A 23,251-nucleotide genomic window follows, 5' to 3' on the forward strand; every position below is an offset into this window, starting at 1 on the left:
TCAATTTCAATTCTATTAAAGTGATAATTCAAAACCGTCTTGTTTGTGTGTCTACGTGAATGTCAGTCCATCTTCAGCTCATTTTCTTTTACTAGATAGTTGAATATACCATGAGCACCAAGGACTCGAGAATTTCTGTCTTTGATATCAATAATTTCATTTGTCATTGCTCCATGGTATCTCCATTCACTGCTAACTTTATTCTCATCATCTACTAGTAGCCATTTTGGATCCCACACTAAGGGCCCGATTTTACCATTTTCATTCTAAGTGCTGAATCTGGGCGTAATGCAAATCTGACTTAGAAATCTGCTTTCAGGCACCCCCATATGCATTCAGCCTGAAAAAAAAAATCGCCAGTCCCATTCACGCTGTGGGCAGGGCTTAGTGCAGCCAAGACAATTGGGGCTCTGAATGGCACATGTGCAGTTGGAAAAGAAATTGAAAAAGCGCAGAAAGTGGAGAAAGCAGCCAGGGAGCAACAAACAGGAGTGATTGCCCCCACACATATCACTGTCCCCCTTATCCACCTTCCCACCATCCAGACTGATCATGACCCCTGCCCCCTTCCTACCACCAATCGCCCACAGAGTGGCAGCAGACCTCCTGCCCCCACCCCTCAGAGATCCATCTGACCCTGACCCCCACCCCCACCCACCCACCGGAGATCCATCTGCCCACCCCTCCACCAGTGAGCAATCAGGCCTCCCTCAGACAACGATCTGGCCTCACTCCCTCCCACCCCCAATCCAGAGAATTAATTGATCCACCCCCTTCCTCCCTCCACACCACTGATCTGAGTCAGAGAGCCGATGGAAGCTCTGAACGCGCTCTTCAGCAGCTGGAGCCCCCAGTTCAGACTTTTGTTTAGCAGGTCCATTACGGCACAATTCCAGATTGGCAGTCATGGTGGTAAAGGGGGAAATGCTGATAAAGTTGGGCTGGCAACTCATGAATTCAATTGAAATACGTGCAAATGCATTTAAATCACCGTTGCACCCATTCTGGACACGAATTGAATTGCTGCCATTCCTGGGTTTTGGTAAAATGGCAATCTGCACAGACACAGGTGCAGATCACGTTAATGGCCTCACGTGACTTTACTACATTTTCATGACAAATGGTAAAATCGGCCCTAAGTTTGAACATCAGTCATACTATGTCACTATCCTAGGCCTAGCCTAACAAGCCCATCTCTAATCTGGGGCTTAACCTTAATATTGCCAAACAGACCAATACCGTCCACATGAAATCCTGACTTTGACCATGAACCCAGCTTCTGCTTTGGTCGAGCTTGCTTCCAGCCAAAGTATACCACAGTCCAGAAACCTTGGGAAGTAATCTATTTCTAAGCTTTGAAATTTTCTGAATTATCGAGGGTTAGAATACCTAACCACAGTGCATGAACTGGATATAAATATGCACCTGAAACATAAAACATGCAAAATTAAGAAAAAGACACAAAGGTACACCTTTTCAAATCCATTCAGTTGAAAATATGAGTTGATGCACAAGTCCAAAATAAAATTGAGCATTATAAACAGTTCTTTAAAGGCTTATCCTATGATTAGTAGTATAAATTTGAAGAAACTTGCAGTTATCTCAAATTCATACCTCATCTGTACTCCGTACATCGGTGCTTCCCAAACTATTTTTCAAAGTGACCCAATTTAACACAACTGCATATACAATCAATCTCTCTGCCCCCCATGACACTCACTAATCAACTCCTCTATTCACCGCCCCCCCCCCCCCCACACACACACACACACACACACACACACACACACACACACACACACACACACACACACACACACACACACACACACACACACACAAATTAGACCCTCTTGACTCTCATCATCCCCTCAATATCTCCACCCACTCCCCTCAGTCAGCCCATCTTGCAGATGGTACACATTGGTGAAGGAAGTGAAAGTTTAAGGTAGTGGATAGGGTGCCAAACAGACTGCTTTGTACTAATGATGTCAAGCTTCATGAGTGTAGTTGGAGTTGCAATCATTTAGGCAAGTGGAGAGTATTCCATAATATTTCTGACTTGTTGGTGAATAGTCTTTTGGGGAGTCAGGACTTGAGTTACGCATTTCAGATTTTCTAGCTTCTAACCTGCTCTTGTAGTCACAGTAGTTGTACAGCTAATGATCAGTAGTTATCCCCAGGATGTCAGTGGAGATTCATCAAAATGCCACGTCAGAAGCATAACATTTGGCTAGAAATACTCACCAAATGTAATTATTAAATTCTTCCAAGCAGCAGAATCACAATTTAATTAAAACCTAACCAGGAGGTGCCTAGGAAGCAACCCTAGATTGACCATTAATTCAGGCTTCTACTTTTGAGATGGAAACAATGGATACAGTCAATCTTTCTTTGTCAAGTACCCAAACCATAGTGGAAACAAGGGGATTCTGAACAAGACTACATAAATTATAATGACCAAGATAAAAATAATTTGGGCCCCACAGTATTTACACAAGCAAAGTGACAATAAAGCGGGTCAGTAGATCAACCACAAAGGACAAATTCTGACCCAAATGTAATTACCCGAAGGACTGCTTCATCAGAGTGACAAATACAACTAGTTTCAACAAATTCTTGCAGTTCACTATTGTGAGTTCAAGCTCTGGATCAGGACTTCAACACAATCTGGTTTGATATGCCATCACACTGCAATGGAAGCTGGACATGTCAACCTTTGGAGATGGCTATTCAATGAGGATAAAGCATCCCCATCATATAGTCCAAAGAAGAATGGGATACATCCTTAGCACTTGGCCAACCAAAACCACCAAAACAGATTTATTGATTGTTTATCTCATTTGCTGTTCGTGGAATCCAGATTGTGTGCAGACTGGCTGTTGTTTTAGTCTACAAAACAACTGATTTAGTAGAACATGGTGCATACCATACAGAGATTAATCAAGATATCTGCCATCAAGGCCAGACAGTAATTTTAACGGTCATAATTTTTCAAAAGCTTGGCAACCAACAAGAACATTCTCCGATTTGGTTACATCAATTGTGCATCCCCTTCTACAATAATAAATGTGATAGCAGACACTGTCTTACACAAGACGATGAAACTTATTTGTGTTTAACGTTGTGACAGTCAAGATCTGTGCAACTATAAAGGGGTTACCAGTAAAAACTTACTGTTCTATTACTTATCTTTTGAGTGACTTAGGATCTGAAGAAATTAACAAATACACAAAAATTTGAACACTTTAATAATGAGTTGCATTATCTTTTGAAAGACAATAGATGATATAATAGCTTTTAATAATAGGACTGTCTCAATTTTGCACACTGCTGCTAAATCCAACTATCCTTAGGATAATGCACAAACCAGACCCAAAAAAAAATCGTTCGTTGAATGTGCACATTGATGGTAAGGCAAACATTTGTGGTTCATCCATAGTTGCCCTTGAGAAGGTGAAGGTAAATCACCTTCTTGAACAATTGCAGTTGGTGTAAAATATACACACAGTGCTGTCAGGAAACGGGTTCCATGATTTTGACCCAGGGACAGTGAAAGAATAGTAATATTTCCAAGTCAGAATGCTGTCAGGTTTGGAGGGAAGCTCCATGTCCACAATCTAAAGTTAGAATAAAAGCACACACATTTAAACTACTACTCATGGGATGTTCAATGAAGATTACACAAATCTGTTGCACTAGGGTGGATTCCATGAGTATAGATACTGAAGTACTGGAGGAATAAAAATGTATTTGAATAAAGCAAATTAATGCAGTGAAAAATAAAAACATGCTTGCCATTTTATGCACAGTGGGATTCCATAAACAGGTTGCGAGATGAATTTCAAGTTGATCTGTTCTTTTGCTTTAAAACTCTAACAGTTAAAATAGCAATGTCATCTAGGGCACCAACAAAAATTATTTTTAAGCTGTCAAGTAATGATTTGGAATCTTGATCTTTAACTAGAAAAGATATACAGGACTTCCATTTATCATCTCCAAGAACAATATTTCCAACAATGCCGAGCTGTGACAGTTTAGGTTATTAGCTTTCTATTCATTCGTGGGACATGGGTGTCGCTGGCTGGCCAACATTTATTATCCATCTCTAGTTGCCCTTGAGAAAGTGGTGGTAAGCTGCCTTCTTGAGTAGTTGCAGTCTACGTGCTGCGAGTTGACCCACAATTCTTTTGGGGAGGGAATTCCAGGATTTTGACCCAGGACTGCGACGGAATGGCAATATTTTTCAAGTCAGGACATTAAATGGCTTAGAGAGGAAAGAAGAACTTGCAAATGGTGGTGTTCCCATATATTTGCTGCCCTTGTCCTTTGAGATGAAAGTGTTCGCGGAAGGTGCTAAGGATCTTTGGTGAATTGTTGCAGTGCATCTTGCTGATAGTACACACTGCTGCTACTGAGCGTCAGCGGTGGAGGGAGTGGATGTTTTTGATGTAGTGCCAATCAAGTGGGCTATTTTGTCGTTGATGGTGTCAAGTTTCCTGAGTGTTGTTGGAGCTGCATCAATCCAGCCAAGTAGGGAGTATTCCATCACACTCCTGACTCGTGCCGTATAGAAGTGCATAGGCTTTGGGGAGTCGGGGGCAAGTTACTTGCCGCAGTACTCCTAGCCTCTAACCTGCTCTTGTAGACAGTGTTTATGTGGTGAGTCCAGCTGAATTTGTGGTCAATGGTAACCACAAGGATACTGACATTGGGGGAATTTAGTGATGGTAACACCATTGAATATCAAGCAGCGATGGTTACAATGTCTCTTACTGGTGATGGTCATCGCCTGGCATTTGTGTGGTGCAAATGTTACTTGTCACTTGTCAGCCCAAACCTGGATATTGCCCAGACCTTGTTGCATTTGAACGTGGTCTATTTTAGTATCTAAGGAGTCGCAAATGATGCTGAACATTGTGCAATCATCAGCAAACATCCTCACTTCTGGCCTTATGACAGAGGAAAGGTTATTGATGAAGAGCTGAAGATTGGGCCTAGGACATTACTCTGAGGGACTCCTGCAGAGATATCCTGGAGCTGAGATGACGGACACTCCATAACCATTTTGCTATGTGCCGAGTATGATTCCAACCAGCAGAAATATTGCCGCAAAAACCATTGATTCCAGTTTTGGTACTTGATGCCACACTCGGTTAAATGCAGCCTTGACAAGGCTGTCACTCTCACCTCACCTCTGGAATTCAGCTCTTTTGTCCATGTTTGAACCAAGGCTGTAATGACATCAGGAGCTGAATGACCTTGATGAAAAGCAAAATGGGCATTACTGAGCAGGTTACTGCAGAGCAGGTGCTGCTTGATAGCACTGTTGATGACCCCTTCCATCACTTCACTGATGATTCAGAGAAGACTGAATGGGCAAGTAACTGACTGGATTGGATTTGTCCTGCTTTTTATGTACAGTATAAAGTTAGGCAATTTTTCACATTGCTGGGTGGGTGCCAGTGTTGTAACTGTACTGAAAAAGAGCTTGGTTAGGGGATCGACAAGTTCTGGAGCACAAGTCTTCAGTACTTGTGTCAAAATGTTACCAGTGCCCATTGCCTTTGCAGTATCCAGCACCTCCAATCGTTTCTTGATATCATGTAGAGTAAATCAAATTGGATGGAAACTGGCATCTGAAATGCTGAGGACCATTGGGAGAAGCTCAAAGCCCTAACCAGCAGTTGTGCGCAACCAACTGAACCCTGCTGACACATAATGCAAAGAAGATTTCTTTCTGGACATTCACTTAACGGACCTAAATTTGTCTAGTAGAAAAACTCAAACCGACAAATCAATAATTCTATTAATTCTACCATGAAGGGATTAATCCGAATCATGAACATATATAATTTCTGAAGTTTAACCCACATAAAATATTACACTAAAATCAAAGCTTCATGCCACACTAACAAATACTATAACCTCTATAAATTAGCTATGCCAATGACTGAAGTATACTTTCCCGATTCATACTTGGTAAAGAATTTCTGGCTGAAACAGCAGTTTATATGTGGAAACATCTCTGAAATGGCTTAAAAAATAAAAACACAGACCAATAGGAACAGCAGAAAACTGTTAACATGACCACTCAGAATCATGCAATGCTGTTTAGTGTTGCACATCAATACTGGGCATATCTGCTCCCAAATATGTAACCACAGATTTTACCTTCTCCTCATAAACAGGATTCCCCAATAAACAGGAAATGTGGAGGAACTCCAAATGAAGAGAGCCAAACTCTGCAAGAATGCTCGCTCGTTGCGAGGCCCACACATAATTACGGCCTATTCCACTGGAAAGAGAGAGGCAGGTTCAGTTACAAATGGCACCTCCTCTCCTATCACCATTCTCCTTAAACATATTATGCAACTTGGCTGCAGATTACGTCAAAGACTTTAAAACATAAATAGCTGCATTGTTGACTGCATTTAAAGTTAGGTTCTATGATCAATTATTCTGAAAAGAGAGCTTAGCAGGATGTTTGAAAGTGGAATATTAACCAGCCTGCTCTTACATTGTACCAACTACATTAATTTTGAGGATGGGGAGAAAACAGATTGTAATTAACGTCATATGATTTTAGCATAAGCTTGTTCAAGAAAAATTATCACCTGCTTGTGGGATGTGGGAATTAGGTAAGGTAGCTCATATTCCCTGTTTCATAGTTCCCTTAGAATTTTGATCAAAGAAAATGTAACACACATCTCATCAGTCCAAGCACAACGAAATCAGTGAATAGAAGTTGCAGGAAGAATTCAATTGCAGATATTTGGAACTTTGCCACTAATTTGATTTTTAGAGCAAGCAGCATCTAACCACAATGACATTACCATAACCCAGAAATAGAGCATTTCTATCAAAGCCTGACATGATGTTAAGAGAATGAATCCTAGACATTTCTAAACTCCAGTTTTGTAGATCACTGCCATCCTAAAAAGTGACAAAAGTCACAGTCAAGTGTTGAGACAATGAGCAAACAAATTTGATTTCAGGCCTGAAAAGTCCAAATCGATAACACCACCATTGAAGATTGACATTGATTACTTTCATTCATGATGCTAGTATCACTAAAGGGTACTATGCTATCTTCAATTAAAGCCATTGCACTACTTGACTCGATGAACCATATTATGCAGGCAATTATTATAAGTGGATTTCTGCTCCCCCCCCACCCCCCCCCGCAACTGAGAACTAACATCTAATCCCTTAAAGAGGAGTGTCTCACCTCAATCTGTAAATAGGGGTGGGAAGTGATACGATCTGTGCTTCAGCAACTTTTAGTGTGAATCAAAATAACTACTTTGGCACAGTCTCTAAAGTCAACAAGTAACAATTTATTTATCCAACAGTCAACAGGTTAATTAAACTATTACAAACCAAATAAAACACAATTTTAATCGAATGTTGTTCAGGTAAATACAATTCCCACTTAACAAAAAAAAATTGAATTTTAGTCACTCTCTAAATTACAACCTGGTTTGGCGTCCTCCCAGAATATTCTGGGATTTGTGTGTTGATTCTTCTATCTGGAAATTCTGTCTTCTTTAGTATCTCCACTATTGAGATGGAGCTTTCTCTAAGACATGGGATGAGGCTGGCAAATGGCAGTTGCTCTCTCTGCTTATTGCCCCACTGCCCTCTTCTTTTATACCTGTGATGACATATCAACATCCCCTACAATGATTGCTTCCAGGTTGTCAAAAACCATCAAATTCAATAGGTTGATGGTGTCCAAGTGCCTGATTTAAACTGATTGGATAAATTCAAAAAGCTGTTGTGTTTCAAATTGATTGGTTAAATTAAAATATTCAAAAGCCTGAAGGCCTGTTGCCAAGGCAACCCTGCTGCTTGATCTTCGATATAAATGTTTCAGTCTGGGACCCCATATGCACCTGCATTTCTTTGTTAACTTTCTATAAGCACAGAAAATAATAACACCTTTTTAAACAGAACCATGCAATGTTTTCTCCTCTTCGCATTTCACAATTTTAAAATTATATTACAAACACCAAATTCTAACATCCTACTCCTCAATCTACAATTACTCTACACAACTTCGCAACACAATCAAGTCAGAATACTCGAACAAACTTCAAGAAGAATGGGAATTTGCAGTTCTACTCATCCACTTTGGCACCTTCAGTGTCTATAAATCTTATATCCATGAAAAGAAGGAACTTGGTGACCCCCATTTGCCAGACTTCACAGAAGAGCTCTCACTTCTGAACAATATATCTTAAAATCAGTAAATAGCATGAAAATGCTTCATTCCATCAAGGACAGACAGACTCTAACTGTTCTGCAATACCATGACAAGAGATGGTTGTGTTTAAACTAGAAATTTAAAGGAACAGACAAGCTTCTGCGTGGCATCATAACCGTTTGGATCAATCAAATAAAAAGCATCACACCAATAATTCCGTTTACTGAACTATACCCTCTGCTGACTTTAAGATATCATTTTGTGTATGCAGTTACTCTTTCCCTGAATCAAGACTGTTGAGTGTTAGGAAGTAAATTTTCTCAGTATAATACTTTCAGAAATCAGAACTATAGATGATAACAACATAAAAGATCATTTGTCGCACGGTGCTGTCTTTTTGAAAGCAAATCTCACTACATTGATATCCTCCATAGTTCTGTATTTGTCTCTGCTTCAAGTAGTTATTCAAGGTTCATTTTTAAAAATCACAATGGTCTCTGCCTCAACTACTCTCTATAGCAAAGCAATTCATGCTCCCAACTCTGCATTAATCAATCTACTCATTCTCTCACTAACAGTATTAAATTGATAAAACTTCATTATTTACTCTCCAAAAAAAGGAAATTATCTCAACATAGAGAAATAAAGAGCAGAATAAGGTAATTTGGCCCTTCAAGCCAAAAACTGGCATTCGGTATGATCACGGCTGATCATCTATCTCAATGCCATGTTCCCACTTTCTTGCTACACCTCTTGATACCATTAAGATCTAAAAATATCTTGACTATATTGTGACCTGGCCTCCACAGCCATCCATCTGTGATAGAGAATTTCACAGATTCACTACCCTTTTCATCCAGTCCTAAGTGGCCTACGCAGTATCCTGAGACTGTCCCCAATACTAGATTCCCCAATTAGGGAAAACATCATCCCTGCATCTAGTCTGTTCAGCCTGGTCAGAATTTTATAAGTTTCAATCAGATCTCCTCTTATCCTTCTGAACTTGACTGAATTCGGATCCAGTCAAAGCAATCTCTATTCATAGGATCATCCCACTAACTCCAGTCTCAGCCTAGTGAACTTCTGCTGCACTTCCTCCACAGCAAGTACCTTCTTTCTTAGGTAGGAAGATCAAAACTGCACGCAATACTCCACGTGTGGTCTCACTAAGGCTTCTGTAACTGCAGTAAGACATCCCTACTTCTGAACTCAGAATTAGCAATTTTGAAAAGCCTGGGCCAGATGGGATACATCCTAGGATATTTTGGGAGGGAAGGGATGAAACGTGGAGCCTTTAGCTTTGATCTTTGGGTCCTCACCGTCCACTGCGATTTGCCAGAGGACGAGAGAGTGGCGAATGGTGTTCCTCTTTTCAAAAAAGAGGATAGGAATGACTCTGGAAATTATAGGCCAGTTAGTCTTACTTCAGTGGTCCGTAAGTTAATGCAAAGGATCCTGAGATTTAGGATTTATGACCATTCGGAAAGATGCAGTTTAATCCAGGATAGTCAGCACAGTTTTGTGAGGGGTAAGTCCTGCCTCACAAATTTGATCGAATTCTTTGAGGAGGAAACTCAGTGTGGGGACAAAGGTAGGGCAGTTGACGTCATATATATGGATTTCAGTAAGGCATATGATAAGGTTCCCCATGGTAGGCTCATGAAGATATGGGTGTGTGGGATAGACGGAAATTTGGCCGATTGGATAAATAACTGGCTGTCTCATAGAAGACAGAGGGTGATGGTGGAAGGAAAATTTTCAGACTGGAGGCCAGTTACCAGCAGTGTGCCACAGGGGTCAGTGCTGGGTCCTCTGCTATTTGTGATTTTTATCAATGACTTGGAAGAGGGGGCTGAAGGGTGGGTTAGTAAATTTGCTGATGATACCAAGATTGGTGGAGTAGTGGATGAGGTGGAGGGCTCTTGCAGGCTGCAAAGAGACATTGATAGGAGGCAGAGCTGGGCAGAGAAGTGACAGATGGAGTTTAACCCTGTTAAGTGTGAGGTGATTCATTTTGATAGGACAAACTTGAATGCAGATTACAGGGTCCACAGCAGGGTTCTGAGGAATGTGGAGGAACAGAGAGATCTCGGGGTTCGCATCCACAGATCTCTGAAGATTGCCACTCAAGTGGACAGAGCGGTGAAGAAGGCTTATAGTGTGTTAGCGTTTATTAACAGGGGGTTTGAGTTTAAGAGCCGTGGGGTTATGCTGCAACTATACCTGGTCATCTCATTATAAGGAGGATGTGGAAGCATTGGAGATAGTGCAGAGGAGATTTACCCAGATGCTGCCTGATTTGGAGGGTAGGTCTTATGAGGAAAGGTTGAGGGAGCTGGGGCTTTTCTCTTTGGAGCAGAGGAGGATGAGAGGCGGCTTAAGAGGTTTATAAGATGATGAGTGGGATTGATAGAGTGGACGTGCAGAGACCATTTCCTTGGGTGGATGTAGCTGTTACTAGGGGGCGTAACTGTAAGGTCCATGGTGGGACATATAGGAGGGATGTCCAAGGTAGATTCTTCACTCAGAGTGGCTGGGGAGTGGAATAGACTGCCTGCTGCGATAGTAAAGCTTGACACTTTAGGAACTTTTAAGCGGTTATTGGATAGGCACATGGAGCACACCAGAATTACAGGGAGTGGGATAGCTTGATCTTGGGATTGGACATAGCTCAGCACAACATTGAGGGCCAAAGGACCTATATTGTGCTGTAATGTTCTATGTTCTAACTCAAATCCTCCTACAATGAAGGCTAACATACCATTTGCCTTCTTTATTGCTTGATGCACCTGCCGCTCCACTTTCACTGACTGGTGCATAAGATCACCCAGATTCCTTTGTACATCCACACTCACCAATATTTAATAATAGTCTCCCTTTGTGTTTGATGCCAAAGTGTATAACTTCATATTTTGCCACACTTTACTGCATCTGCTATGTTTGCTCATTCACTCAACTTGTCTAAATTACTATAATGCCTCCTTGCAACCTCTTCATAACTCAATTCCACCCTGTTTGCGTTGTCAGCAAGCGTGGAAATGTTACATTTGGTTCCCTCATCCAGGTGATTTGTATATATTGTGAACAGCTGGGACCCAAATACTGATCCCTGTGATACCCCATGAGTCGCTGCCTATCACGTGCAAAAAGACCCATTTATTCCCACTCTCTATTTGCTGTCAACCAAGTCTCAATCCATGCCAATACATTACCCCAGCCCATGTGGCTTAATTTGCCCACAAACCTGTTATGACACCTTATCTTGCTCCATTTTGACCACCAAGATCCTTCATGATTCTAAAGACCTCTGCCAATAAGATGCAGCTACTTTCCCAAGAGAAGACTGAGGGGCAAACTAATAGAGGTCTATACAATGAAGAGGTTTGCTAGGTAGATGCAGAAAAGATGTTTCCACTTGTGAGAGCAGACCACATCCCAAAACTATAAATTTGAGATACTCACTAATAAATCAAATGGCAAACTCAGGAGAAACTTCTTTATGTAGAGATTAGTTAGAGTGTAGAATTTACTAAATAGTTTAACCAATAACACAAAAAGCTGTAAGAGGAAGCTGAGTAAACATGAGGAAACAAACAGAAGGATATATTGATGTGGCAGGACAGATGAAAAAGGATTGAAGGAGGCTCAAGTGATATAAATACCAGCATTGACTTGTTGAGTCAAATGGCCTGATGTGTTAAAAATACAATGCAACACAATGCAAAATCTTCCTGTCCTTCTCTGTTCCTTAGTCTTTCAATGTAGTTCACCATCCTGACATCAGGGAGCATGACAGAGGTTAGCGCTGCTGTCTCACAGTTCCATGGACCCGGGTTCGATACCCGACTTGAGTCACTGTATGGAGTTTGCACAACCTCCGCATGGGTTTCTTCCGGGTGCTCCAGTTTTCTCCCACAGTCGAAAGATGCGAGGCTTAGGTGGACTGGCCATGCTAAATTGCCCCTTAATGTCAGGGGAACTAGCTGGATAAATGCACGGGGTTATGAGATAGGGCTTGAGTGGGATAGTGTTGGTGCAGACTTGATGGACCAAATGACCTCCTTCTGCACTGTATGATTCTATGACATCCTGGTGAATTTATGCAAAACATACTTTATGGCTTTATTGTCCTTTCTATATGAAATGTTTGAAATGGTACACATTACTAAATTACAGTAAATATCGTCTTATGAAAGTGAATCATGAGCTCTCTACTCTTGTAAATAGAGATGTGGAATACAAGACATTGTTCATGCCTGTGTGACATGATATCCAAAGGCAAAGGGAAAGAGGACATATCCCATGGGCACCACCAGCATTGCTGTTAACTGATCAAAAGGTATCAACACCACCCATTCCATTCCACCCACCACCCTGCCCCATCTCCAACCCCCAAAACCAAGAATCCCTTTGCCATTCTTCAGCAAATGCAGCAAATCGGTGCTTGGTTCCATCCATCATCTTTGTTCAGAATTATGACTGACATTGGAAAATTAATGTAATGGGGGAAGAGGAATCAAATCTGCACACCCCCAAACCTCCCTGGGGTTATCTGTTTATCCAATATGCACTTGACTTACCTAATGAAGGCACACAAGGGGCAGTCCTTAAAGTACCATGAATTGCCAATGTGCAAAGAATAATTGTTTACACAAAAATCAGATAGAAATCCATAATCTCAATTCTTCAATATCCTCTATAGTTTACATTAGAAATTATCCTCACTGTGTATCAATGTGAACATGTATGGTGTATTACTGGTCATTACAATCCAATTATTCAAACTTTCAAGTCTCTATTTTAAACAAGCCTCTCTCCATCCTGGTGGTTTCCCTTGAGTTTAACATTTCTGTTTTGCAAGGTTGTACACTCAAAATAGCAATACCACTTTATGCAAGATTATTGTTCCAAATAAATTACTAATTCATACTGGATTCCAAAAATATAAATTTGCAATAAACATTGTACATGATTCTGCTTAATTAGAACCAACTATTACACACAGAGTGGACATCAAGTTACATTAACGACACCGATGTGCATATTTTAAAAAAGTCATTCACATTTATTCTGTTGATCCAATTTGCAAAAACATTTATAGAAAACAGCTGTCATTTGTTCATAAATTCAAGGACCGCAATAATCTAGAAGGATTTATATCAGCTTTTAGATAATTACTTAGCTACTCTCTGTACTCTACATAAAAAAATGATTGCAGAGTATAGGAAAAAGCCTTCAGCACGTCCTCTAAAGTGGTAAAAATAGGATACAATGAATGATCTAATAAAGCACGTAGAATATTAATACAGGTCAAGTATCCTTTATCTGTAAAGGGAAACATCGAACACATCCAAAAGCTCCACATTTTTTTAACTTTGTCAACCTTGACCACAGAACATCTATGACTCAGGCTAACAAAACCTGAGCTGACATGAACCTCACTGACCACGCCCGACCTTTAACACGGGCAGTCTAGTTGTTTGCTGCATTGTTTACTTTGTGAACTCTCTCCCCACAAGCAGAATTGCAAATAGCACCACAGATAGGAAGTCATTACATGTATCTTTATTCAGTGGCACATCTTACTTTTCGAGCCATTTTAATTTACACGATGGCAAGCTTAGGCTTCAGCCATTGTGATGCAAGTAGTCCCAGGCCTATAATAATGTCTCTTCTTTCTCAAATGCAATCTCATGATAGTCTCAGTTAAATGCTGATTGTCAGTTTACTTTTAAAAAGTCATTACTTTGTCCATGCTATCAGTCCTTGGCAAACACTGAATTTTTATATCATTAATTTCACGTTAAATTTGAGGGCTAGATGTTTGAATATACTTCATTGCTTTCAACACAAGTTGTTGAATAATATTGTCATGCAAGTAGAGAAATATTTTTGACAAACTAAGTTGAAAAAGCACACAGTGGCAAGATATGACCAACATGCAGTCCCTATTCTGTATATTGTATACATCTTGCTGTGTTGCAATGACTAAATGTTTGAATCCTTCAAAAATATCAGTAGTCAAGAGTACTAAATATAGGTTGCAGCCTGTGTGTCCCCTACTGGTATGATTAAGCATGAAATGCAAAGAAAGAGATGCGAAGTTGTTTGTGATCTTGACATAAACCAACTACATATGTGAAATTGATCGAAAGTCAATACGTGCTATGCAGTTACACACTCTGAGCGGAGAGCTAAAATGATATACTTGCAATCTTTTCCCTCTGTCTCCATTGAAGTTGTATCAATTATGTCAACATATTTCTGATTTTGATCACATCTTCAAATTAGAGAATTTAACTTAAATCTAAATCATCTTATTGCTCAAAAAGAAAACAGTCTAAGATGACAAGTAATAGATTTGAAAAATTAAAAACAGAATACTTTATGTATCCTTCCAAGAAAGGATATTTTATCTTTTCTGGAAAAAAAACACACCAAGTGGTGGTTCAATTGCCAATGTCAGAGAATAGGTTACACCTGAATATTGATCCTAAACACTGTAGCAACTACAGTGTAAAATAATTCATGTCCGTTCTTTAAAATGTTGATAGACACCTCACAATTCTCGTAATATTTGAAGATACGCTGCCCAGTATTTGCAATCTTACACCATAGTGACATTGTAATTTGTATTTTGAATGCACAACAGCTACATGCTCAGATTTGCTAATTTATTAGCATTTGCAAAGCACATTCCAGTCTCAGAACAGGTATTGGCATAAAGATGCAAGCACATTTGTTCATGCATAAATATATCACAGTGATATCAAGCACTGAAAAATGAAAGTTTTTTTTTAAATAAACTTGCAGTATATACTTGCTTTTAGGTACAAAAGATTAATGCAGCATTTCAATGATACTGCAGGGATTTTAACGCCTACATTCATCTAGCAACTTCCTGTACATCTGTACTTGTAATCTACAGTCATACTGTCACTGAACTGTAAAACCCGTATGAAAAACTCTTGCAATTTTCATTCATCCACTTTAATGTGTAGGGTTAGATGCCAGTGAAGCAGAAGTGGCAGTAAAACTCAATCCCATTCTTTCCTTACTCAACCAATGTAGAATGCAACAATAGGTACGCAAGCTTACCTCTTCAAATTCACCATAGCCCAAGGGATGCCTGTGGGGGTGTTAAAGGAAGGTAGTAGCTTCTCAGCAAGTTGCGCAGCTTTCTGCTTAAAGACCTGGAGAAGCAAATGAAAATGTATTAAAAAACACTTGCTTCATATTCAAGAAAGTAAAACAAGAAAGAAGTAAAATAATAGTTTTGAGGATATTTCGATCAATCCAAAGCCATTTTGACAATCTTTGACAATGGAATTTTCTTTGATGAAATCTAGATCCTATACACTGAAAACAATAATTCAATTCCAATTTACAAAATCCTGTAGACAGCTCCCTACTCCAAGCTCAAGCAGATAGTTTCCAGCAAGTTGAACTCCAAGTGGCCCAAATACTGTACAAGCTAGACAAATTACAACTTTGGTCAAGTGTGGAATAATGCAATTACAGACCCTTGTTACATATAAATATTACGATGAAGGAACGCAATGAAAACTCCCTAAAGATGCAAGTTTTGGTGAAAAGAAAACACCTTGGAATTGAAAATCCTTGAAGTCATTGTCACACTTGAGAACTCAAAACATCTCTATGCATTTAAAGGTTTAAGATGCTCTGTCCAAGAGCCAGTGCATACTCGATGGGCCGAATGGCTTCCCACTGTAAGGATTTTTGAGATGCTACGGTAATAAATAAATTTATCACCATCTTTCTCTTTTATCCTCACTCTCGGGATAAGATGGGAGGCATAATGAGTCTTAATCATTTGAAAATGGTTAAGAGAAGCACAATGCAAATAATCTTGGTTAGTCCATCAGTTTAAGATTAGGATCAGTGACTGAATTAACAAAAGCATTCAATTATTTGCGGCATATATGGCTTATTGTGCAGAAGATAATGCCAATTTGCCTCGACTTATTCAAATCCTCATCTTCATAAATAAACATCGACTGTCTTGGAGGGAAGAAATGCCAGTGAAAATGGAACAATGGGGGCCACATGCTGGCTCTCTCTCTTCGTAGGGATTTCTGGAACAACAAAGTCATTCACAGTTAGATATATCTCAAGGGCAATTAGGGATGGGCATAAATGCTGACCTGGACAGTGAAGCCCATATCACTTGAATAAACAAAAAACTGGGCAGAATTTTCAGCTCCAGAGACTAAATGCACTGCCTGACAGAAACATCATGATTCCTGCTGGCCAGTGGGGTGATTGTCCCTCCAGATCTTCATTTTTCAGCTCATTATTTATGCATAAATAGGCAACTCAGTGAATCGCATAGTGAGACAGGTTGGGATTGATCGAACCCACTGTTACGCATGGGTCAAAGGGCATCAAAGAAAAAGGGGCACCCTCTCACACATTCACTCTCTGCAGCCCAGGACTTATGGGGAGTGGTGATTTTGAGATGAAGCACGCCTTCAGCAGCCAAATTCAGCAACCAGTGCCTACAGAGAAGCTTCCAGGCAGTCCAGGACCAGTGGAAGATCCTTTGCTTTGCAGATGACAGCAGGAGGTCCGCCCATACCACATAAGCTTGACAAGAGTCGCCAGTGAGGTCAGCACATATGGACCTTAGGACCGTTCTCCAGTTTCGGAGGAGGATGAATGATTTTGTCTGCTATATCAGGGTATATCAATCTTCTCACTCTGATACATCAATCAGGCATTCACGAAGTTCCAGTGCACAGGGATCTATTTTTTAGGGCAGATTGAAGTGGGGACAGGGGTCACCATCTGATGGACACAAAACAGGTGGAGGTAGTGACAGCAAAGTCTCCAACACTCGGAAGACTGCTGGAGAACAAGGCCCTTGCTGAGTGAACAGAGGGGAGTACGGTAGGATGAGAAGAATTGGTGAATGTTGACTGGGGGAGCGCGTTGGAAGGTAGGTCTACTGAGGAGCAGTGGAGGATCTTTAAGGAGATCTTTCTTGGTGCTCAGCAGAAATTTATTCCGATGGTTAAAAAGGACCGTAGGAGAAGAGGAAATAAGCCGTGGATAACGAAGGAGGTGAAGGAAAGCGTTAAATTAAAAGCGGAGGCATTTAGAGTAGCTAAGAGTAGTGGGCAAGAAGAGGATTGGGAGAGGTTTAAATGTCAACAAAGAATGACAAAGAAGTTGATAAGGGTAGGAGAAACTATGAAGCTGGGCTAGCACTTAATATAAAAAAGGATAGCAAGAGTTTTTATAAATATATAAAAAGGAAGAGGCTGGCTAGGGTGAACGTTGGACCCTTTAGAGGATGAGAGGGGGGACTTAGTGGTAGGGGACAGGGAAATGGCTGAGGTCTTGAATAACATTTTTGTTTCGGTCTTCACGAAGGAGGACGTGAATAATTTGCCAGGTGTTAGCGATGGAAAGGTGGTAGGACTGGAGGGTCTTAATGACATTATTGTTACTAGAGAGGCGGTGCTCGACAGACTGGAGGGACTGATTGTGGACAAGTCCCCAGGACCGGATGGAATGCATCCAAGGGTTCTGAAAGAAATGGCGGAGGTGATAGTGGATGCCTTGGTGGTTATTTTCCAAACGTCGCTGGATTCCGGGGAAGTGCCGGAAGATTGGAAAACGGCTAATGTTACGTCGTTGTTTAAGAAGGGTGCCAGGCAAAAGGCAGGGAATTATAGGCTGGTTAGTTTAACGTCTGTTGTAGGTAAAATGTTAGAATCCGTCATCAAGGAGGAAATAGCGAGGCATCTTGAGGGGAATTGCTTGATAGAGCAGACGCAGCACGGTTTCGTTAAGAGGAAGTTGTGTCTGACAAATTTATTGGAGTTCTATGAGGGTGTGTCTAGGGCGGTGGATAGAGGAGAGCCAGTGGATGTGGTATTTCTTGATTTTCAGAAGGCGTTTGACAAGGTACCTCACAAGAGATTATTGCAGAAGGTAAGGGGGCATGGAGTTGGGGATAGGGTGTTAGCGTGGATAAAGGATTGGTTGTCAAATAGGAGGCAGAGAGTGGGGGTTAATGGGTGCTATTCGGATTGGCGGTTGGTGACTAGTGGAGTGCCCCAGGCGTCGGTTCTGGGGCCTCAGCTATTTACCATTTATATAGATGATCTGGAGGAGGGAACCGAGTGTATGGTGTTGAAATTTGCCGATGACACCAAGATTGGTGGAACGGCAAATTGCGCGGAGGGTGTGGAGCGTCTGCAGAAGGATCTAGATAGGCTGGGCGAATTGGCCAGGAACTGGCAAATGGAATTTAATGTTGACAAGTGCGAGGTGGTGCACTTTGGTAGGAATAATGGTAGGAAGGGCTATTACTTACGTGGCGAAAAACTGCATCAGGCGACAGTGCAGAGGGACCTCGGGGTCCTTGTGCATGAGTTGCAAAAACCCAGCCTGCAGGTGCAGCAGGTGGTCAGGAAGGCGAATGGGATGCTGGCCTTCATAGCGAGGGGGATTGAATATAAAAATAGGGAGGTCTTGGTGCAGCCGTATAGGGCATTGGTGAGGCCGCAGCTGGAGTACTGTGTGCAGTTTTGGGCGCCGCACTTACGCAAGGATATTTTGGCCTTGGAGGGAGTGCACAGGAGGTTTACTAGGCTGATGCCGGAGTTGAGGGGGTTGAGCTATGAGGAGAGGCTGAATAAACTAGGCTTGTACTCGTTAGAGTTTAGAAGAATAAGCGGAGATCTCATTGAGACATATAAGATGATGAATGGGATAGATAGGATAGAGGTGGAGAGACTCTTCCCACTCAGAAAGGACAGTAGGACTAGGGGGCACAGCCTCAAGATAAAGGGGGGGGGCGTGGTTTAGAACGGAGTTGAGGAGGAACTTCTTCACTCAAAGGGTGGTGAATCTCTGGAATTCTCTGCCCGTTGAAGTGGTGGAGGCTGCCTCGCTAAATATTTTTAAGACGCGGGTTGATGGGTTTTTGATAAGCAAGGGGATTAAGGGTTATTGGGAGAGGGTGGGAATGTGGAACTGAGCCACGACAGATCAGCCATGATCTTATTGAATGGCGGGGCAGGCTCGAAGGGCTAGATGGCCTACTCCTGCTCCTATTTCTTATGTTCTTATGAGTGCAAGTCTGAAGACCGAGCCTTTGGAATTCGCCAGAGAAGTGTTGGACCAGCAAAGACAGAGTCAACAGAGGCCATCACCAGATAACAACAAAGGATGGAGGATTCTGCCCATATTCTGCCTGTTTCATGTCTCCATTATGCAAATGCATTGGAAGGGTAGCATCTACCACGGAGACCCTGATCCAACACATTATGCCAGATGTGCATTCAGATCTATATGCCATCACTGTTACTGAGTGGTATGCATCAGTGGTTAGGTGAGGAGGGGACAGGGTACCTCAGTCTCCCTCCAGGTGATCTTTCTCCTCAGAGTCATGGGGCAGTCCTTGGGCACCCACAGGGAGCAGTAGCATCACTCAGCACTCTCCAAATCGGACCAGCTGCACCAAGTTTCCTCTACCTTTGACCTAGCAACTCAACTTGCTCAGGTCGAGAAGATGCACCTGCCCCACAGCAGGGGACCTTTCAGAAGCTGAAACCCTCTAAAGGTAGCAACCAAAGTCATGTCATTCAACAGGGCTTAGCAGGCAGCCTCCAACACTGCTGCAGATGTTGGGATGCACCTAGACATAGAAGTAGGATCAGGGGTTTTGTCAAGTGCTTTTGAATGATCAGATGATAGTGCTTCTGAAGCTCTCTTTTTTAAATTTCATGGGATGCGTGTGTCATTGGCTAATGCCCTCGAGGTGGTGGTGGTGAGCTGCCTTCTTGAACTGTTGAGGTCCCTGTGGTGTATGTATACCTCTTCAATCTCTCTAACCTGTGCTTAACCATCTCTCCACTCACATTGTCTGTACCTTTAGGACTTGATTACCTGTAAAGACTCGTATTCCAACCATTATCTTGTAAATTGAATTTGTGTCTATATGTGCCCTGTTTGCGAACACAACTCCCATTCACCTGATGAAGGGGCAGCGCTCCAAAAGCTTGTGGCTTGTGCTACCAAATCATGCTGTTAGACTTTACCCTGGTGTTGTGAGACTTCTTACTGTGTATGTATGCCCACAGTATTGTTTGGGAGGAAGTTCCAAGATTTTGACCTAGCAACAGGAAAGAAACAGCACTATATTTCCAAGTCAGAGTGATGAGTGGTTTGAAGGGGTGGCATTCCCATGCATCTCCTGCTCTTGTCCTAAATCTAGCTGACTGCTGCCAGGGAACTCTTAAGGATGTGTGTGCAATTGATGACACCCTGCACCTGAAATCTGCTGCAAATCATTGTTCTAGTAACCTGGCTGACTACATCTGGGGACAATTGGACACAATTGTGCGCATTACTGAATAAAGCATCAGTGATCCTTTTTTTGCATTGATAAGCAGAGGATTGTGATATTTTGCAGCGGTCCCCTGGAATGAGATACAAACAAAAAAAGCTGTGTATGGCAGTCACCTTTAGAGCCACTGGCAATGGATGCCCTCAGTCTCTGTGGAGTCAGGTCCTTCCATAGGATGTGGTATATGAGAGCCATCACCTCCCTTGATAAGCTAAGGCATTTGTGCCACAATCTTTCACTCATCTACAAACGAGAAGCGTTTTCGGTACATCCTGGATCATGCCAAACACCTCAGCGCAATTGTCTGTCTTCCTCAGCTTCTGAATCTTCAAGGGACCCCACTGTCCCATGGTCCTCATGTTGAAGCTCATCCTTTTGCTCTGCCTGGCAGTAATGAACACTTCTCCCCTCAGTTGCACGAAATCCATGGACATGAAAACATTGCTTGCTGCCTGCATTCTGCACACCATCTTGTGTCTGTTGAAGAATAGTTGAGGGACTGTATTTGCCACGCACACTAAACTGTGTGTGACTGACAGAATGGCCCTCTTCCTCCCTGAGCTGAAACCAAGGTATGTGCCCCAGGCACTGCCTTGTAGCATGGTGTGCATTTTCTGGAGTGCCCTTAATTTCTGGGCCAGACACTGTGCTGCGCACTGCCTCAAAGTGACTCAGTCTCATCCCTCTCACCCCATTCTTTAAACCATCCCCAATCATGCATCACTATCCATCCACTTCCCTCCTGGGCTCCAGTCACCACTCCCAAGCTAGTCAAGTGTCTGCTTCTATCCCTTCCTTTGTCTCCATCCACTTATTTCCACCCCCCCCCAATCACCTAAGTCAAGCAAGTGCCCCCCCCCACCTCTTTTCCCTTCACCCTGGTCTTGCCTAAGCAACCCTGGCATGGAATCAAAGCAGCTGCGAGAGCAGCACAGCGAAAGGTCAGCATACACTGCTTGCACGAATCTACACTGCTTGCACAAACCTCAAGGTCAGGAGTGAAGTGCAGGTCAACAGTTGTAGGCCACTTCTAATCGGGTTGTGAATCAGACTAATCTAATTATCTACTGGCAATCAGATTGAGTGTGAATGTGATCCGGTGAGCTACATTTTTAATGATAATTCATGAGATCCAAAGGCATGCAAATATGGTTCATGACATGGAGCAGTGGGAAACTTGATCCATCGTGAAATTCCAAAGGAGGAAATACAACATATTTTCCTGCTGATAGAAAACCAACTTTTGCTGTTGCTGCAAATTTTGTGCCCTCATCTGCTATGATTCCCGCCATTGGCTGGACTGGAAAGTTCAATGCATTATCTTAGATCTGGCCTCAGCCCATTTACTGTCCAATGAGTACTAACTGTATCTTTTGATTGTTCTCGAAGTCTTAAAGATCACCAGTACCTGCTGATTTATTAATACTTTCCAAGCATGTTATTTCAAATTTCACATTATCAGACATGTATTGAATATTTTTAGTGCTTGTATGACTGCGATCTCTTTTCAAAAAGATAGCAAGCCCAGTAAATCCTTTCCTACTCTAACATTTAAAACCTAAACCATAATCAATTTGGAATCTTCTGGGACTGACTTTTCTTTTAAAAACAGATATCAATTTACTGCAAATGATTGCTGCTGAGTCACCTGACTTAATTTGTTGATTCAAACTAGTACACTGTCTTGAAAGACAAAAGAACACATCAAGACTAAGAAATGTCACTACTAATCTCCTGGCACCATCCAAAATATGTTTCTGACTTCAATGGATCACTCTGAAATCAAGACACAGATTGTCTCATACCTCCTGGGTGAATGCCTGTAAACATTTACCTAGTGTAATCAACTGAAGCACATCATATTTGGCAAAGGGACTGTGAGAAGCCACACAGTGAGGCAACTATACTGTCTCCCTTTTAATCTTTCAGTGCTGTCTGCAAGAGACAGAAACAGTCACAGCAAAATGCAGCAACATCTTTGCCTTAAAATCTGAAGAGTGCAACACCCTAAGATCTCCAAGGATTTCCTTTTCAAGTCCACCAATACAGAAAGTCAACCTCGTAGTAGCAAAACTATAGGTAACTAGCTTTGCAACTTGTAGAAAGTCCATCTCTTCGATTTCACTCCCGCAGGATTTTGCGCCTATGTCATTGAAATTGCGTGCAAAATCATAGGCATTGTATTTTTAAACCATTGTTGTAGTCAAATTACACAGAAGGGATTACTCCCAAACATGGCACCCGTCACATGTCTACAGAAACCTAAAACCAGTCTGTAATATTTGTTTAAATGGTAGCATTATTCCTGTTAAATTTCTTCATATTGAAAGTTTCAGCAGATGTCCCCTCACACAATTCTCTTCTCCCCACCCTTCTTCCCCTCTTCTGTTTCTAATCCTTTTATTCTCAATTTAGAAATGCAGTAAGGAAATTCTTTGCTGGCAATAATTGGGACTGCTGAAGAAAATGCTGAAATACTACATTACATAAATGCCCAACTAAATGGCAGTTGCTTATAGAATTCACTGCAAATACTGGAAATAAAGCATATTCCTATGTCCTACAAATGAGAAGTACTAAGCAAAAGATGTGTACATAAAATGCAAAAACATTAAAAATTAATGACTGCAAATGAAACTGAGAGCAAGAGAATACTATAT

At 41.6% G+C, this 23,251-nt stretch overlaps 1 protein-coding gene across 3 annotated transcripts in view; it reads right to left on the reverse strand.

Moving 5' to 3' along the window:
• man1a2 (mannosidase, alpha, class 1A, member 2) overlaps positions 1-23,251 on the reverse strand; it is a 145,763-nt gene that overhangs the window by 55,335 nt on the left and 67,177 nt on the right. For all 3 annotated transcript variants that reach the window (XM_080203764.1, XM_080203766.1, XM_080203765.1), the window contains exon 6: positions 15,308-15,402. In XM_080203764.1, the coding sequence (XP_080059890.1) occupies positions 15,308-15,402 (95 nt within the window). The remainder of the gene's footprint in view (positions 1-15,307; positions 15,403-23,251) is intronic.

This window comes from Carcharhinus amblyrhynchos, chromosome 15 (genome assembly GCF_965287045.1).
Source record: "Carcharhinus amblyrhynchos chromosome 15, sCarAmb.v2.hapA, whole genome shotgun sequence".
NCBI lineage: Eukaryota > Metazoa > Chordata > Chondrichthyes > Carcharhiniformes > Carcharhinidae > Carcharhinus > Carcharhinus amblyrhynchos.